The 20,295-nt window shown below is 41.9% G+C and overlaps 1 protein-coding gene across 1 annotated transcript in view; it reads right to left on the bottom strand.

Moving 5' to 3' along the window:
• Window positions 1-20,295, bottom strand: part of SORCS1 (sortilin related VPS10 domain containing receptor 1) — a 424,272-nt gene that overhangs the window by 83,657 nt on the left and 320,320 nt on the right. The window contains exons 7-9 of the mRNA XM_073354427.2: window positions 8,575-8,693; window positions 6,011-6,100; window positions 64-243 (exon numbers count right to left, since the gene is read on the bottom strand). Of these exons, the coding sequence (XP_073210528.1) occupies window positions 64-243; window positions 6,011-6,100; window positions 8,575-8,693 (389 nt within the window). The remainder of the gene's footprint in view (window positions 1-63; window positions 244-6,010; window positions 6,101-8,574; window positions 8,694-20,295) is intronic.

The raw sequence follows: 20,295 nt of genomic DNA, 5'->3' as shown, positions 1-20,295 counted from the left end.
AAAAGCAATGTTATTGGAAGAGCACGAACTGCCAGGATGGGATCATTAGCACTCGTGACATACCTCATAGAGGTCGATCATCACATTACCCTCCAGCCGTCGGCTACTCTTGACATTCTCCAAGGCCAGCGTGAAGTAGACCCCTCTGGTGTCAGATATATAAAGGTTGTACGTATCGTTCTGGTTCCACTCCTGCACAGCTGCAAACACTTGATTCTCATCTGTGCTGATAACATGCATATCCTGGGGAAAGGACACCGAGGCATGATATTGTAGGACAACTCAGTTGTATCAGTTCCAAGGTCAACACAGGTTAAATCCTGGAAGATCAAGGGCTGTATTCATTCTAGAATCTAACCAGAAATTGTAGACAACATTCCTGCAAGCAACTCTTCTGCCGGTTTGCAAAGTAGTAATTAACCATGGAGGTGTTAATTGAACATTCACATTGGCAACACTTTTAAGCACATTGTTGTACAGCAGCAGTTTGTGAGGAGGGAGGGTTCTATAAAAATGTATAATATCAGATGGGTTTTCTTCCCCCTTGCTACATCTTAAACATGAAATGTGATTGAAAAGGAAATCACTGTACATTACTGAGCTAAGATAAGAAAGCAGCCACTTCTTATGCATTTTGTGGGAGTTCAGTGTCCCCCAAAAATTAACAGATGCCAGAATGGCTAGTGAAATTCTATGGCCTCTGCAGTTATTAATTAATTATATTGCCATAGCACCTAGGAATCCAAGTCAAGGATCAGACTCCAGTGTGCCTACACACCGTGCAAACATATAACAAACAGATGACCTCTGCCCCTTAGATGGAATAGAATTTCAGGGTTCTCAAACTTCATTGCACCGCGATCCCCTTCTGACAACAAAAATTAATACACGACCCCAGGAGGGGTGAACCAAAGCCTGAGCCCACCCAAGGGCTTCAGCCCCGGGCAGGGAGCCTGTAACCCGAGTCCTGCTATCCAGGTCTGAAGCCCTCAGGCTTCGGCTTTGGCCCTAGGCGGTGGGACTCAGGCTTCGGCTTCCACCCCCAGGCCCCAGCAAGTCTAAGCCAGCCCTGGTGACCCTATTAAAACAGGGTTCCAACCCACTTTGGGGTCCCGACCCACAGTTTGAGAACCGCTGGAATAGATCATCAGAATGTTCCTTTCTGGCCTTAAAAAAAAAAAAAAAAAAACTATGGAGAAAAAAATAATCCAGATTTCCTTGGCACTGGCTAACCCTCAAAAAGCGAGGACGTTCCCTCTTGCTCTGGACTGACATCCCACTGTTTGGTCACTTATTCGAAACTCAGTCAACCTTTTTGATCTGCAAAACTGGGAACTTTATCTGAGGTAGATTTCTTTGGCTATGATATTTCCTCTTGCTTCTGTTAATTCTATAAATACCACACAAATAAAATGTCCTGATGGGTTTTCACACTTCTTGCTGAAGCATGGAAGTGTGAAAAACAATAGGGGAAAAAATTCCAGTTAAAACCCTTTTTTTAGTACATTCACTGGGAATGTCAAGTAAAGGTTAAGCTCACTTTATCTCAACTGGTTCCTCCACCCCTAGATTTTATATCTGAGGGATGAACATCCACTTTGACTTGCTTAATTACATCACAGTAATGAACATCCCAAAATAATCTGGTATTTCGGGCAAATAGACTGGGTTACATTCTGCAATGATGTAGAAGGTGGGATAAATCACACTGGCTTGCAACGATTTAGGGCATATCTGTGTGGCAAAGAAAGGTGTGTTTGTAACTGGGGTTAGCTAATTTGGGTTAAAACAGCAGTGAAGACACAACAGCCCAGCTTTTAACTCAAGTTAGCAACTCAAATTTTAACTTAGCACCCAGAGTTAAACTCTAGCTGCTCAACCAAGTTATAAGCCATGTCCTCGCTGCTATTTTAATCTGAGTTAACTATTGTGGAGTAGCTAACCCAAGTTTTTCCCCAGTGTGGACATATACTAAGAGTCCCTTATGTGTATACGCACAGACATACACCCTAGGAGTGGCTCAGCCAAATTCAGAGATAATGCATTACTGAGGTTGTAAGTAGAGCTGGTCAAATAGTATTTGGCAACTATACTCTTTCAGGAATTTCACCATTTTTGATCAAATAGTTTATTCACCTAATACTGATTTTTCCCGATATCTGACCAGCTTTAGGGAATGCTGAAGGCCGTTTCATGAATGCCAGTGAAATTAATCAGGTCACTTATTCACTGAAATCTTTTCTTTCTAAACTGGGGTGAGTCTCAGTGAGTAAGAAAATCCAATTCAGGCTAAGGGAATCTAAGGATATGTCTAGTCTGCAAGCACAGGGTGTGATTGAATTTTTAGTAGACATACACGAGCTTGGTTTAATCTAGCTGTAGACAAGCTGTGGCAGCTCATGCTTTAGTGGGGGCTGTCCAAGCCCACCCAGAACACTGGGCAATTACTTGTGGTGCTAATCCGCTCAAAAGCTTCACCTCTCTGGTGCCCAAACAAGGTAGATTAAATCTAGTTTGGGTATTTCAGCTAAAGCTACATCACACCCTGTGATTACAGTCCAGCTGTTCCAATAGTCCAATGCAGTGTAAAGTGAGTCTACATTGGTAGAACATACACATTACAGGGGCCAGAAGGAGGTGTACATTACATCAATTTACATTTGCCTCTGCATGTGGGTCTGTTGTCCTATATATGCCTGCACAGTGTAAGCACATGACGGACAGAGACTAACATAAATGTATCAATTGGGTGCTGTGTTAGTCCAAACCCTTCTTGGGATTCGGTCAGCGAGTTTCCCTCGATGCAGCATAGCCTGGTGGATTGGACATTAACATGTGTTTCTTGTCTTTCCAAAGACAAGAGAAAGAGCAATGTTATGCCTGAGAATTTGATCGGGTGTCTATGAAAGTCTAAAGGCCAAAGCTTTCTGAATTGTTAACACAACGTGACTGCCCTTTTCTCACTTGGTCGGGGAACTTTGCCTCTTGGCAAGTTTAGCAGCAGGAATGCAATACCTGATTTATCCAGTCAATTGTGGTCACTGTCAGCTGTTTTTAATGTTCTATATCTTAGGATTTTTCTGGCTATTGCTTCCTCCACAGGCTATTCTGGCTATTGCTTCCTCTACAGACTCACATGGTAAGACAGCACTGATATAAAATGGATGAACAGCACCGATTCTTTCCATCATTATCTAACTTGGAACTATATAAATGACTTGACTGTATGACAATCACATTGCTTTGTCTGCCTTCATGTTTACAGCTGATGAGTAAGCTACTCCAGATCCAGCACAAGTTGGTGGCTGGAGATTTAGGTATGTCTAGAAATTGGGGTGAGTTTAAGTGGACTGCACTAGTGAAATGTTAGGTGTACCTGTGCTATTCTGTGCTGAACTCTATTAGAGAGATCATGAACCACCCATTACAGATCATGATGCCATAGTACAGAATGGGAATTGCAACTCAAGGTTTCCTCTCATTGTATCAATTAATGTTTCTTAACCCAGTCTCAGAGGTACGATCTCCAAGGGCAAGACAAACATATCAGGTAAGAACCAAGGGAGTTAAGAGTCCACAACCCATTCAGCCCTTTGCTCAGACGATAATTATTAGCAGCAGTGATTGTGGGTTTTATGGCATAAACCCTGCCCACATGAGCTGGGCTGCAACCCATCAACTCATGTCACCAAAGCCACCAGTTGTCAGGTGGCAACTCTCTTCCCTGGTACAAATTCAAAAGAGGTGACAGATGCAGAGGTGAAAATGTTTGTATTCCATTCCTCAACCCCACGAGCCATTCGAGAGTTTGGCACTGTCAGCACTGTTTACCACGTTTGGGCCCAATTTCTTAGTGGAGAGAGATTAAAGAGAATCTAGGCATAGAAGGAACTGTTTGTTTCAATTCCTTTGGCTAGCACAGCGCTTTGTACATTTTTAATAAAGGCAGCTCTCCTGCTTTGATAGCAGCATCCCAAATATATGCATTTTTTCCTGTTAGCTTCTTCTACACCAAATGTAGCTCTTCATCTTTTGAAAATGTTATGAGATTGTAATGAAGCATTTTTTCTCCTTAAACATCATACTCACACTTGGATCAAACAGCATTTACTGTTCCAATTCTTATTTCATTTACAATAGGCTAAAATTAATCATAACTTTACTTTCCCCAGTGCTCCGTAGATCTCAGAGAAAAGACAGATGGAGAACTAAACATGTAGTGGGAACACAACTCAAACCAAATATCTCATCACAGATGGTCTGAGCTAGTTGCAAGTGGGAATTCTAAGGGTCATTTTGCATGGGCATTACAATCACTGGTCTGAAAAGATTCCAATTATTTTTTAAACTTCTGTTTCAAATAAGCGCTTATTTGAGTCTGCTCTGCCTTCATAGGATAATTCCTCCTGGTTCTTTAGGATGGCAGGAGTTTCATTCTGTGTAAGAATACCTGGGCCAAGATTTGCAAAAGTGACTAGAGCTTTTGGGTGCAGCACGGGGGTGGGTTCTGCATTATGAAAAAGAACTTGCTGTGGGATGGGAGGAGAGACTGCTGAGGACATCATCCCCCAACCCACACACCCAAACCTGCAAGGGTAAATTAATGCTGACCTTGTTAGTTGTAACTAGCTTAGATCCGCTTACACATGTTGGGATAGCCCTGTTTTGGGACAGTTCAGGAGGATTCCATGGCATGGTGGCCCTTGAGGTCACCACAACAGACAGACCTGTACCTTCATGGATCCCTTTAAAGACCCACCCACATCATAAGAACAGCCATACTAGGTCAGACCAAAGGTCCATCCAGCCCAGTATCCTGTCTGCTGACAGTGACCAATGCCAGGTGCCCCAGAGGGAGTGAACCTAACAGGTAATGATCAAGTGATCTCTCTCCTGCCATCCACCTCCACCCTCTCACAAACAGAGGCTAGGGACACCATTCCTTACCCATCCTGGCTAATGGCCATTAATGGATTTAACCTCCATGAATTTATCTAGTTCTCTTTTAAACGCTGTTATAGTCCTAGCCTTCACAACCTCCTCAGGCAACGAGTTCCACAGATTGACTGTGCGCTGAGTGAAGAAGAACTTCCTTTTATTTGTTTTAAACCTGCTACCCATTAATTTCATTTGGTGGCCCCTAGTCCTTATATTATGGGAACAAGAACTAGGGGCCACCAAATGAAATCTCAGGGGAAATCTACAGGTTGAAGAGATGGGATCTGGAGAGAAGGCCAAATGCTACCCAACAACAATGGAAGAGTTCCAGGAACCTTGTGAATTTGGATGGTCACTGCCCTGTGTAGCAGTAACCCACATCTGGCCCTAAACATCTGATTCCAGATAGAACCTGGAAGGCCATACCATTGATAGCTACCTAGCAGGCCACACAATTGAATTCTAGTAAAGCAGGTGACATTGTTTTGAGAAAGAAATAAGACTGATGTTCCTTTTGTTTAAGAAGATGTTTGAAATCCAGCTGCAAAGCCTTGACCTCTTCCCAATGGAACACAGGTTTTCCCACCCCCCCAGAATGACATTTTTTAGATAGGCATCTCAAAAACCCAGTTCCATAAGGCAAGGATAACCTTTCAGGCTCCATTGCTCGTTCTCCATTGTTCTTCATTAGGGAAGATATGGAGCAGACACAAAAAAACCCATCTCTTTGCTTGCCTCCCATTAAAATCTGCTAATGAGGCAAAGCATAAAAAAGTGACCCACACTGGGCGGGGAAGGAGAATTTTAAGGCAAACCACCCCCAACGGTGTTAATTGATTAAAATGAAATAGCAATTTACGCAGACCTGAGCACAAATGTACATTTCATACTGATGTCCTTGACTGACTGAAATGCTGACACAGCTGTATGCTCTTTTCAGCTTTCAAATATTCTTTAAAAACAAGTTTTGTTAATTAAAGCTCATTCTGAAGTTACCGCTTGGCATCAGTCACCTCTGAATTGATTGGGATCCATCTGTGTGAGTGTGAATATATCAGCAATAATAACATACCTTGGGCAAAGCATACTTTGGCAGCTTCATCTGTGCAAATGCATTCCTCCTATAGGACACGTAATAGTGTGGCCGTCCTCCCGATGTTAACTGCAATATAAAAGGGAATTTTATAACCAGGGTTACCATCATCATTCATTTTTCTTTGAGGCAAGAGGAAAATATTAGGCAGACTGTAAAGGTGAATGAAACTGTGATAGCAACGGTTTAACATAGCAGCAGTTGCCGGAGGTGACAACATATCTATCAAACAAACTGGCAGTGACTGAAATTGACAGTCAGTGGCGCAACCTGTCCCTATTGTTTGTACGTAAAGTCAAAGGGTGAAATTCTGGGTGATTTCAATGTGGCCATGATTTCACCCTCTGATTTTATATCCATATTGCAGATTACTGTGGCACATTCAGGTCCTTGCTACCTGCAGAGGTGGGTCAAGATTGGTGGGTGCAAGGTGGGTGCAAGGACCCGTGGGTTCTATTTCTAGCTCTGGCACGGACTTCCTGTCTGACTTTGCACGTCACCATACTTCAGCATCTAAATACGTGGCCTGACATTCAGACTAGCAAAGCGTCTACAGCTCCCAAAGTCAATTGGGCTTTGAAAATCAGGCCACTTATATAGGTCCTGAGCATGGATTGAGGTGCCTGACTTTAGCAACTCAACTTTGAAAATGCTGGCGTTCAACTGTATGTGTTTCATTTTTTGCCACCTGTAAAAAGAACCTGCTCACAGGGATGTCATGAGTATTAATCAGTCTTCATAAAAGCTACCGAAATCCTTGGATGGACGGTGCTAATATATGTGCAAAGAATCAATATGTTAAGAGCTCCTCAGGGCAGAACTTTATGTTAAGTATGGTCTGACGAAGACTTTTTGCAATTGTGGGGTGTTTTAAAAGGCATTATTGTAAGTGATCCAAGAACACAGAGGTCATGATTCACAACAGAAAAAAGAAATGAAATTATGACCATCTTTCATAATAGCCATCTCTAATGCATTGATTGACAGCTAGTATTGACAGCAAAAATTGTCCACAAGCACTTGCTTTTGGTTTTGTCCCCCCCCACCCCCTTCTGAAAATGTAAGTTAGCAAGGATGGGCAATTTTTTCTCCAGCTTTTTAGGCAGCTGGAGAAGTCAACCATTTACTGATTAAAATTAAATCCTTTAAAACCTAAATATAACATACTTCTTTTCTGTCTTTTCTCAACTGATCTCACAGCACAGTAAAAAACATCAACAAATTAATCTACACAATACCCCTCGATGCTGAGGGTTTTTATAGGGATCTCTTCACACGACCATTGAAATGCTGCCAGCTCTGGGGTGGAATACAGCATACTTTAACAGCACAGAATAACACCCTACAACTGTTGAAAACAGGAAATTGAAATACACTGTATCCTACTTAAACAGAAGGATAATTTGAGAAGGAAGAATGTAACTAGCCAGAGTGGAATTAACATACCTATTGTCACCGTGTGCACCATGGGATCTGGCTGGACTGTTGGCGAGAGGCCAACTCCAGCAGCACCGCACCAATGTGATACTAGAGCAATGATTCAGTTCTGACACTGACAAACGATTCCCACCTACTGAGCCGCCCCCAGCACCAGTACCTCATTCGCAGCTAAAGGGTATGTCTAGACTACACTTTATGGACCTGCTTTAATTTGCATTACCTAACACATAAATGCTAGTATAGACACCTCCCCTATGTTAGTTAACTCCTTGTGTAAACCACAAGTGCTTATATTCTGGACCAGACCATCTAAACTAGCATTTACAGCTGTGTTAGTTACCTTGAGTCAATTAGCAATCAATTAACTCAAGTTAAAACAGCAGCACAGACTCAAGTCCAGACCAACCCCCAAAGGATCAGGTATCTAGTCAGACAAGTCAGAGATACTGAAGGTCTCAGAAGGCATTCTGAAACCAGATTATTTCCAGTTCATGTACACTGTCCCTGCCCTTCTTTTCTCCAACTCTCTTATTAAATAGACAGTGGCAGCAGGGTAATGAAACCCTTGGCTGTTCAGATGCCTTCTCCGGCTCTCATCTAGAACAGAGATTGGCTGAATACATCTCATCTCCATCCTTGTCTCAATAATCATAGTCCATGCATGACAATAATGGCTGATTACTCTGCCCAGCCCTTCCCTCTATCTCCCCCCACTTTTTCTATTCCTTTCTCTCACTCAGTAAAAGCCTTGATTAGTCTACTGCACTTGTCATATCAAGTGACTGGCACACCAGCTTAAAGACGAGTGGTACAAGGTCTACTCCTGGAATGCATGATGAGGCTCGTTGATTGGCAATGAGGATTATTCCAGTGTGCATCCTGAACGCTCCAGGCAGCACCTCCATGACCTCATGTTGATAAGATACTTGAAATAGAGTCAGAAGGAACCAATTAGCATTCTGATGGGCTGATGCACTCTGGGAAGCTCCTTTATTAGGCATTCCAGGCAAGTTGCTTGGTTGTGTGTGCGTATGTATATATAAGGAGTGGGGTGGGAGGGAGGAGAATTACTTGGAATCAATCAGAGAATGCATGTTCCAAACCTGAACAAACACATAATCGTCCTGCACAATCAGGGAATCGGAGTCAATGTAGCCTGGAAATGGTTTGCTCCGGGTGGCTTCGGTGCAGTTCTGCATCCTGCAGGTGATGTACTGAGCATCTGAAATCATAAGGACAAAACAAAACAATGGTCAGTTATAGGGCACAGACCTCTCCCATTGCTGCAGTATCAGTAGCAGGCTCTTGCCTTCCTCCCCAGTTACCTGGCCCATTCCTTTGCTACTGATGCAGGTTTATTTTAAAATATATCCCTGCAGAGCTCTGGGTGCTGTATATTATTTATTTATAATGTGATAGAGCCTAGGAGCCCTAACCATGGACCAGGACCCCACTGTGCTAGGTGCTGTACAAACACAGAACAAAAAAAGAGGCCCTGCCCTGAAAAGCTTACAATCTAATTAAATCAAATCTAATGTAAACTAATGAATCGAACAATTGAGGAGCAGACAGGGCCAGATTCTCAGCACTGCATGAGGAGCGCACAGTGCATCTGAGCAGTATGCGCATCAAGATGGCTACAAGTAACCCCCGTGTCCCAAACTACCCTCCTGGGGACATCTTTGTGCCAGTGCCTAGAGCTGTGCATTTAGCCTCTGGCTGCCCACAGGCCCCAAGGCGCTACTCTGGCCTTCTAGCACTGCTGGGAGGCAGGGGGCCCCAACGATGCCTCCTCTTTCCTGGTCACACCACAGATATAGGGGGGATACAATGGCAGTTACTGTGGCTCTAAGGTGGGTAAACTGGCTTTGGCTAGTCTAAACAACAGGGATTGTAAAGCACAAAGCCCTGACACTAACTTTCACCCCTCTGATCCTTGCTTCCTTATCTCCTGCTTATGGCAGCATTGCTCAGCATTCTCAGCCACTCTAAGTTGGGGCACAGCTGCTCCTGCTCATTTGCCGTCAGGGCCAGCTGTCGAAGCTATCTTGATCTCACTTCATAACACTCTTCCATTCTAAGGTGTTCAGGATGGAGGCTGCCTCTGAGGACAGTGATGTATAATGCCTACAGCCCTGACAGTGTAAGCTTAGCCCTATGCTTAACTTTAAGCACATGACTAGAGCCGCAGAGTTCAAGGGGACTACCCACATATTTGAAGTTACGCACGTGCCTAGTCTTTTAAGAATCAGGGGACTTTGCAATAGAGAAGAGTCAGGAATCAGCTGTAATGACCAATAGGCAGCAGGTTTAAAACAAACATAAGGAAGTATTTCTTCATACAACACACAGCCAACCTGTGGAACTCATTGCCAGGAGATGTTGTGAAGGCCAAAATTATAATTGCATTAAAAAAATAATTAGTTACATTCCTGGAGGATAGGTCCATCAGTGGGTATTCACCAAGATAGCCAGGGTGCAACCTCATGCTTTGGGTGTTCCTAAAACCCTCCAACTGCCAGATGCTGGGACTGGACAACAGGCAATGGATCACTCGAAATTGCCCTGTTGTGTTCGTTCCCTCTGAAGCATCGGGCACTGGCCACTGACAGAAGACAGGCTACTGGGCTTGATGGACCATTGGTTTAACCCAGTATGGCCATTCTTATGACTACAGAGGGGATTATTTATTGAGGTTGCTGAAGAAGACAAACCCTGTGGTTCTTCTGGACTCTCTAGCTCCCAGACTAACTAAACCAGCCTGTGCATGTCACACATAGTCTCACAAACCCATGAGGACTTCTGGCCACACCTCAAGGGGCTTGCCAGCTATACATTATGTCAAGTAAAGTACCAAGTACGAGTCCCCTAGATTAAATGCTTTAACCACAGTGGAGAATTAGGGCCTCAGTCATAAATTTAGTCAAAACTTTTCCAGCTCAATTAAGCAGTTGCAGTTTGTATGAGGACAAAACTCATTCACAGAAAGAAGGATTTTAGCATTAGCACTGACTTGACAAACTCTAAATGGCATTTAATCTTGAAAGTACTTCTAATCATCTTCCTCTTTGGAGTAGCATAGTCCCTTGCTTGGTATAATTACATCCCTCTGAACAGAGAAACAACATTTTTCCACTGAAATTGAAACCACTAGCTTTTCATCATTTTCTATTTACTCATTTAAAAAAAGAATCCATCATTTAAAAGTTTTTTTTTCTTATTATTTCTAAGGATGATGTCTTCTATTTAAAAACAGACACACAGAGTACAAATCCATGGGCTTTAGTAAAGTTAGAGTGTGGATGATTTTGGCCCTATGTTTGTAGAGCACTTTGGATATTTAAAGTGCTAAATATTATTAGTCCATACAGTATAGAATTCTTTGCATTTTCTAAGCTCATTACAAAAGACTAATTGATATAATCCAGATATCACGAACAGAGTACCTTTTCGTTCTCTGCCATGTGCTTTTCTTTAGACCAGCCACTTGGGGGCAATAGGAGATATGCACACTAGCCAGCACATCAAATAAAATCAAGAAATCTCCCTTTCAAGGGTCATTACTCCATTGTCCCTGTTATCAGGAAACCACAGAAGGAAGAGGAAAAGGAAGGAAAAGAATAGGAGGCGAGGGAAGGTTGAGGTCTTTCCTCCTTACGATTACTGATCATTTGGAATAAATCCACCTGATCATCAAAGATGGCCTCAACCCAAAGCCCCAGAGGAAGACAACACATCAAAAAGGCAATATGCCTTGGGGAAAATTCCTTCCCAATCCTAAATTTAGCCATTGTCTTAGCCCTACCCATGTGATCAAGGATCATGCTTCCCAGAACTGCTGATCCTACGAAATGCTTACTCCTTTGAGTAGCCCCTTTCTCTCCAGGTCTCCTTCTGCCATGGTTTGGATGACTTTCTGGAGTGAAGACAACTTATTTGCCACACCCACTCCTTCCCTTCTACTTCTGCTTTGCTCCCAGAGTCGCAAGCTGTCTCACATGCAAGGGGAGACCATTCTAAAGTGTTCTTAGCTCCAGCTGACCTGGCTCTCTGCTACAGCATGTGCAAATATTGACCACTGTTCTAAGACAAGCCAGACAAGCCAGTGGCTGGCTTTAATATAGGTACGTATATCAGATCTGACAAGGAAGGACTGCAGGCTGTCATTGCAAAATGCTCCTAACTACTAATAATGGGCTAAACCCCTGAAGTCATCATTCAGACTACATAACCCTAGCGGTCAATCGACCAAAGCATACGATGCATATTTTTTTACTCCAGCCAAATGTCTTTCGTCTTGGAGCCCAGAAATAAAGGGAACCAGGCTTCGCAATAAAGGGCCAACCATTCTGCTTTACATTGTGTCAACATTAAACACAATCTCTTTTGGCATTCTGTTCATGGGGACTTTTTATGCAATTCCATAGGAAGCGCCTTGTAATTTAGCATTAATTAAGGTCAATTAATGTATTCAGTTGCTAAGCTCTGGAATTAATTTCATTACTTTTCCTACACAGATGTTTTCCCTGCCATAGGTAATTAGGATATTATGCTTCTCATTTCCAGCATCCTCACCTCTAACAACAGCTGCTGATTTTAATATACAACCACCACAACAAAGCCATGCTGTGCCTAGAGAGAAGAACACAGCAATTGCCATCTTTGATCAGAGTAGTATCCATAGCACTGTGAATTAGACCATGATCCTTGGCATTGGCCAATACTAGATATTTCTAATGAAGGTGCAAAAAGCCTAGTGAAAAACAATGAGAAGATAGTCTTCCCATTTCCATAGGGGAAAACACCAGGAACTAAATCTGCTCTTCTCAAGGAAGAGTATGCAATACGACTGTAGCTGCAACTGGAGTTTGACAGCTGTGAAGGCAGCATACTGAGATGTCTCAATCCCTTCTAGCTCGATCTAAAGCTGTGCTGATAAGCTCTGCAGGGAGCGGTGTCCAGCCCTTCTTGGTGATGTGGGTGTATCACTGGCAAACCCCGTGCCAGCTCTTGCCAAGTCTGTAGCCATCAGCTGATAAATTCATAGCTGGAAACCAGACCAGCTCACCTGTATGTTAATATTGTTCGAGGTAGGTGTTAGACTAGTAAGAATGCGTTTAGACTCTATAAAATGCTTGTAAGTTGCTGCATGCATTAATCTTCCGTGTAATGTCTGGATCCCTCGCTATGAGGTAATATGTAAGTTTTGCTTTATAATTGTAAAAATGCTTGCTATGAACATCAAGAAGAGCCATCAAGACTAAATGATCCATTGTGGGACAAAGACTTTGTTGAGTGCTCCATCCACCCCTGAAGAAGTTACAGAAGCTCTCATCCTATGGGTCTGAACTCTAGGGGAAGGCCATGTAAAGATGCTCACAAGAAGAAATGGTTTATTGTTTGGACTCTTCGAAGGGCTGGAGCTAAGAAACAAAAAGCAGAGATCCCCAGGGTCAGCATGAGTTAGTCCGCTTGAAAAGACATTCCGTGGATAAATTACTACATCTCTGTCACCTTTTGGAACCATCGACTGACTCACTGTGCTTATATGTTGCCTGCTTTAACCTGTAATAACTCTCATTTTTTTTCCTAATTAATAAATGCTTAATTAGTTTACTATAGGATTGTTTACCAGCATTGTCTTTGGTGTGACATCTATAGTACAAACTGATGTGGGATAAGTGACTGGTCTCTAGGAACTGGGAGCAACCTGAATATTTTGCGATTTTTGGTATAAGTGACTATGACTAAGGCTAAGATTTTGTCATGGTGATGTTTGGTAAAAGTTACAGACAGGTCACTGTCAACAAACAAATATTCACAGAAGCCATGACCTGTCTGTGACTTTCGCTGCTGCGGCTCCATGGTTTTCCCTGTAGGGTTCCCCCCTCTGCCCAAGGCAGCTGGGAGCTGCAGGGTGACCATTCCCCTCTTCCCCTTCCCCGTACAAGGCTGTCGCCCGTTGCTGAAATCCTGAGGAGGGCCCCCTCAGGAGTCTGTCACCTGTCACTGGAATCTTGCAGGGGGAGGGGGATCCTATTGCTTGAACCTTGCCAGGGCCCCACAGGTTGCCAATTCCAGAGTCCTGCAGCCCCTGGGGCTGAAGCAGAGAATATCATGGAGGTGTGTGGAAGTCACGGATTCCGTGACTTCCGTGACCTCCGTGACATAAACGTAGCCTTAACTATGGCTAACTCTAGCTTGTCTGGGTGGCAAGATAGAAAGGTATGCCCACGGGGACCGTCTGTGACTCCATCATAAGGTTGTTACTGTCATCCAGGAGTTCACACTTGTTACTGGGTTGGTGAAATCTAATTATAAAACATAGAGCCAGTTTGGGGTGTCTGGCCTGCTTTGACAGTCTGCCCTGAGATTGGCGCTCCTGGTCGTGAACCCTCCCGACAGCATGACGGTAGACATGGCTTAATAGAAGGTGGTGGGCAGGGGGAGTTTTGGGGGCTTTGAAGGACCCCTGCCAACATGAAGAGAGTCAAATCCCTTTTATAAAATGGATTCAGAAGCCCTGTGGGGCACACTGCTACAAGGTATTATTTGGGCTAATAACTCCAGGTTCTGCTCCACCACTGAAGTCAACAGAAAGCCTTCCATGGATTTTACTGGTGGTTGGATCAGGTGGCTGGATAGTAAGGTGAGTGTGACAATTTATTTGTAACGAATAACATTCATTATTAATTTATCCCGTTTGTTTCGGTTTGTAATTTGTTCAGGAATCAGTTCCAATTTCTGCAATTATATCTAGTAACCATATGGATTAGCCAAACAGTTGGACAACCAGCGTCCACCAAACAGACACAATGAACAGTTCGCAGACAACCTATTTAGTATGCCTTGTTCAGGATTGTGATTGGCCATCTAAATCATAAGGCATCGTTTCTGCTCCTAGACTGGAATATTGAAACTTTTTAAATAAGAGAATAACAAATAATGAATAACTTACTTCCTAGTATGAAGGTTCAGGTGAATAATCATTCATGGAACATTCAGGATTCACGAGCATTTTCACAAGCAGCCAGCAGCATACTTACAAATAACAAATGTTAAAGAACAGTAAAATAAAGCCAGTTCATTTTTGAGGGATATAGTAACCAATCTGGTTTCATCCCTATTATTCCAACAGGATTTAATATTTAAATGAATGAGGGCACCATCCGCAGTTCCAATAACTAGGCTACAATTAGAAGAGCTAACAATCCTCATTTTTAGGGCAAATTCTGATAATCAACTATGGTTGGGAAGAAATTGCCATTTGCCTTATCCCCATGACACACTTTTGCCCAGTCATAGGGCATTCTGGGGATTCTTTGAAAGAAAAGGCCATTGTCAAAGGCAGGATATCGGATTAGATGGAGTATTTATCTGCTGCTGGGTAGTAATTCTTATGTTTTTCTTTGCAATGCCTACACAGGAAGAAGAAAGGAACACAGCCTTGTAGTTCAGAACTATGGGTCAGATTCTTGGCTGCTGAAAATCACCATAGCATGCTGATTAACACCAGCTGAGGATCTGGCCCCACCTGTGATAACAAAACAGCACAAGTAAAATTTAAATTAAAAATCAATAAACAGATCAATGCAGCAGAAGAACAGTAAAATGGACAGAGATACTTATTAAATATCCACAAAAGCCAGAATTTCTGCTACCACTTCATATTTCTTCTTTACTTTTTATCAATCCCTTCCTTTAAAACAATAATTCTCTGATATCCAGTTTATTGACATCTATCCAAATATATGCAAGTCCCTCGCACATACTCATTCAAAGACCTGATCCTCCCACCTGTATTTATAATAAGTAGTTATTGTACTATTGTGAGTAAGATTGTGGCAGCCGCAGAACTGTTCAGGAATTAATCAATTAATTTTTTTTTGTTGGACAATACTGATTTGTCTAGATCAAAGTTTCCCAGGGTACATAACAGAAGAACAACCACAATGGGTCAAGTCAATGCTCCCTCTAGCCCAGTATTCTGTCTTCTGACAGCGGCCAGTGTCAGACGCTTCAGAGGGAATGAACAGAACAAGGAAATTACCAAGTGATCCATCCCGTCGTCCACTCCTAGCTTCTGGCAGTGGAAGGTTTAGGGACACCCGGAGCATGGGGTTGCAACCCTGATGATCTTGGGTAACAGCCATTGATGGACCTAGCCTCCATGAACTTATCTCATGCTTTTTTGAACTCCGTTATTCTTTTGGCCTTCACAACATCTCCTGGCAATGAATTCCATAGGTAGACTATGAGTTGTATGAAGCAGTACTTCCTTATGTTAGTTTTAAACCTGTTGGATGACCCCTAGTTCTTGTGTTAGGTGCCATGGTAAGTAACACCTCCCTCTTCACTTTCTCCACACTAGTCATGATTTTATAGACCTCGACCATCCACCCTCTTCGTCGGCTTTTCCAAGCTGGACTGTCCCAGTCTTTTTACTCTCTCATAAAATGGAAGCTGTTCCATAAGCCTAATCATTTCTGTTGCCCTGCTCTCTATCTTTTCCAATTCTAATATCTCTTTTTTGAGATGGGGCAAGAACGGCTTGCAGTACGCGAGGTGTGGGCGTACCCTCCATTTATATAGTGGCATTATGATATTTTCTGTCTTATCATCTGTTTCTTTCCTAATGGTTCCTAACCTTGTTGGCTTTTCTGACTTTTGCTGCACATTGGGCAGATGTTCTCAGGAAACCAACCACAATGACTCCAAGATCTCTTTCTTGAGCGACAACACATAATTTAGACCCCCATCATTTTGTATGTATAAGTGGGATGATGTTTCCCAATGTGCATTACTTTGCATTTATCAACATTGAATTTCATCTGCCATTTTGTTGCCCAGTCACACAATTTTGTGGGATCCCTTTGTAACTTTTTAGTCAGTTTTGGACTTAACTTTCTCAAGTAATTCTGTATCATCAGCAAATTTTGCCACCTCACTGTTCAGCCCCTTGTCCAGATCAAATTTATCGATTTGTTTTAAAACCTCTATTGATACTTTAATCTAGGACAGTTCCTCAGATTTGGCACCTAAAAAGAAGGGTTCAGCTGTGGGAATCTCCCTCACATCCTCTGAAGTGAAGACTGATGCAAAGCATTCATTTAGCTTCTCTGAAAGGACCTTGTCTTCCCTGAGTGCTCCTTTAGAAACTTGATTGTCTAACAGCCCCCCTTATTGTTTGTCAGGCTTTGTGCTTCAGATGTAGTTAAAACAATTTTTGTTAGTTTTTGTGTCTTTTGCTATTCAAATTCCCTTTTGGCCTACCTAATTATATAGTTTTATACTTGACTTACCCGAGTTTATACTCCTTTTTATTTTCCTCAGTAGTATTTGACTTCCAATTTTTAAAGGGCACCTTTTAGCCTCCAATCACCTCTTTTACTCTGTTCTTTAGCAAGGCTGGCTTATGTTTGGCCCTCTCACTGTTTGGTTTTTTTGTGGAGAGGGGAACGCAAAATGGGGATACATTTAATTTGAGCCTTATTATGATGTTTGTAAATAGTTTCCATGAAGCTTGCAGGAAAGAGTGGGTTTTGACAATTTTTTTGACTCAGACATTTTTCGAAAAAAGTTTCAAAATTGTTGAAACGTTTTGACATTTAAGATAAATACATTAAACAACAAAATCTAAATAAACATTTCAAATTTGTTGGCTTGTTTGTTTGATTGCTTGCATAAAAAAAATCAAGATTTCAACTTTTCATCCCAATTCAGGATGGGACTTTTCTTTAAATCTGGTGAATTTGTGTGTGATGGGAAATCCACTTCCTGCCCAGCTCTGAGCAGCAGACTCATATTCTAGATGTCCCATTTATTCAGTTGCCTGCAGGTGCTGTGGTAGTATCCAAACGTAATGTGGACGTTCATCTTTTGAACTACCTACCAGTTGACAATATTTTGTTACAGGAGTTACGCTACCTGAATGAACTAGAGTTGAGAGTGCAGGAGTTCAGCATCTTTCATTTGCTTTTGTGTGGGTGCCTAGCCACACACCCATGGTTGAAATTTTGCCCTCACTGACTTGCCCAAGTTCAGGCAGCAAACCAATGGAGGATCAGGAGATAGTACCCAGGTCTCCAGACTCACAACTATTTACCTCTCATGCAAAGCAGAACAAAGGAACACTATGTATCAAGCTGATTATATTAAAAGCCCAGGAGGGATTCAAACTACAGATTTTGGGTGTGAATCCTGATCTGAACTGTGCAGAGTGTTTACATTCAAGCACTAGATTTGGCCCCAGCCCCCAATGAAACATTCCTAACTTAAAGAACCCCAACACTTTAAGAAATAAAAATAAACTGTTGCCAACTCTTCAGATTTTAATCCATCTAAGGTCCCCAGCAATGAGGTAGCAGAGCACCTCAGAATCTTTAAAGCATTTATGCTCACAACACACCTGTGAGGTAGGGCGTGCTATATCCCTGCTTTACAGATGGGGAACTGAGACAAAGGGAGATCAAGTGACTTTTCCATGGTCACGCAGGACATCTGTGGCAGAGTGGGGAATTGAACCCAGTGGACACTGGATCAGGCCCTTAACCAGTCAATTCTTAAAGGCACAGTCGTAAGACATCTTAGGGGAACTAGCATGTTTCAGGCCTTGATTGTCTAAGTCTCACAAACGAGAGCTGTACAAACCATTAGCTACAAAATTTACATGCTTTTTTTCATAAACGTAATGCCCAGCTAAGTTTCTCAAAAATTTAGAGACCTTTCAAGGGATTTTGGTTAAGTTTTAATCTAATTTGGCTCTAGGGTCTAACAGCATACTCCCTGCCCTCTGGTTACAGAAAAGAGCTTACGGTGTTAGTCAGATCTACAGCATTGACTTGAAACCAGGCAAACATCTGTAGTTTCTGCTGACTTTTTTTGTCAATGAGTTTCTGATTTTATTCCAAACTAGAAGTGGAACCCCAGGGACACAAAATTATCTGAATGGAAATGTAAGATAAGGCTCAGATGAATTTCTTCCAACTGAAAACACAGTGATTGCCACTTGGCTCTTACTTAGAGTCTGGCCCAGACTGGACTTTAAGAGAAACCACTAAATATAAACCTCACTTTCTATGTACTTGGATTTTATACTGGAGACAAAAATCCGCTACATTTGGCACTCTACAGAAATTAACCAAGAGCGTTTAAAACTTTAATCACATCAATTAACACTGTATAATAATCAAACTGCCACATAACTCCCATACCAAATTAATCACATACCCAGCCGCTTTTTGGGGACTCTAGTTCAAGCGCTAGCATTGATCGTACAATTTAACGTATGACATGAAAGGCCAGATCCTGAGCTGGTGTAATTGGGCATAGCTCCACTGAAATCAGTGAAGTTATATAGATTTATACTAGCTGAGGGACTGTTATTTTTTCCTTGTTAATCTTTTAACATTATGTATAGAAATACAATAAATAAAAATATGAAAACAGACCATGATCAAGGATCAGAAGGCATAGACAGAGTCAGGAAAAAATGTTATCAGTATTCCGGCTGGGAATGCCCAGGACTAAGTCAGATGATGATGATAAATGCCCTCACAACCCTACCAGCCAGATTTTCTAATACCGTACTGCAGTGACATCTCTATTCTCTCTCATCTGAAGCCATGGTTAATATACTGCTGAGCTTCTGCTGGGAAAGATATAAGGGACAAGAATAAAACTATCTTGTTATTTGCATTGAAGTTGGGTGCTTTTGCTTAGATACTGAGTTTCAATTGCTGGGTGATTTTTTTCTACTTTGTTTCGATAGGGATACCTTTTCAAATTAAATCCCTTTATTGAATTTTCACCCTTGGTTAGCTCCCGAACATGTGGTCCTTGCCAAAGATTAGAGAAATAGTTCACAAATTGTAACTCCTGGGCTGAGCCTGAAAAAAGGCATTTTATTAACAACCCCTTGCCTGCTCCAGTTACATGTTACTCTCCTCCATTGGAGAAAGGTTTGCTCACCAATCAGAGGGTGGAAATTATCTTCTTCAGGGAAGGCAAGTTTGCTCAACTATCTGGTTCTAGCCTAGGTTTTATTCTCAACTATGGTAATGACTCATCATGTGACTTTAAGCAAGTCACTTCACCTACCTGTACCTCAGTTTCCCCATCTGTAAAGTGGGAATAATAATGTTTATTACTTTTGTCTCTACATTTATAGAGGTCTTTTCTTCTAAAGTATTCTTCTTCTTATGTCACAAGAACTCAAATTGGACGAGAAGAAAAGAGAGGAGGAGAAAAGAGGAATTGGGGGTTTGAGCATGGAACATACCATGAAGTGAATACACCTTAGTGTCACTACAAGAGAATAGCCCTTAATGAACACTTACTACAGTTTTACACAGTAACAGTCCAAAACACAATACAACAGTGTAGCTGCTCCATTAGAGGGTGTCACAGTAGAATATTTTATTACTATTTAGTACTTTCAGAGGAGCAGAAAGGACGGATGAGACTCCTTTCTGTGTCCAGGGAATGTGAAAGTTAAAAAAAGGAAAGAAAAAAACAAATGGTAAAAAGCACAGATATTTAAAATTCTTTCAGTTTTAATAATCTAATGTGTTATTAAATGGAAAGGACATTAAAATATATACAATTTATATTCCAATGGTGTCTTTTAAAATTCATCCTCTGAAGAATCATTTCTTACCCATAACGCTAAGCAAGTTAAAAAAAAAATTGTCTTGAGACAGTTCCCTCCCTGACAGTTTCTGGGCTAATCCTGCCCTCATAAATCCGGCAGAACAACACTGACTTTAGCTGTGTAATTGAGAGCAGAATTTGACCCAGTGGGATTTTTCAGAAGTTAATTTACT

This window comes from Lepidochelys kempii, chromosome 7 (assembly GCF_965140285.1).
Source record: "Lepidochelys kempii isolate rLepKem1 chromosome 7, rLepKem1.hap1, whole genome shotgun sequence".
NCBI classification, from domain to species: domain Eukaryota; kingdom Metazoa; phylum Chordata; order Testudines; family Cheloniidae; genus Lepidochelys; species Lepidochelys kempii.
The sequence above is the reverse complement of the archived record's forward strand: the minus strand, read 5'-3'. Positions and strand labels throughout refer to the sequence as shown.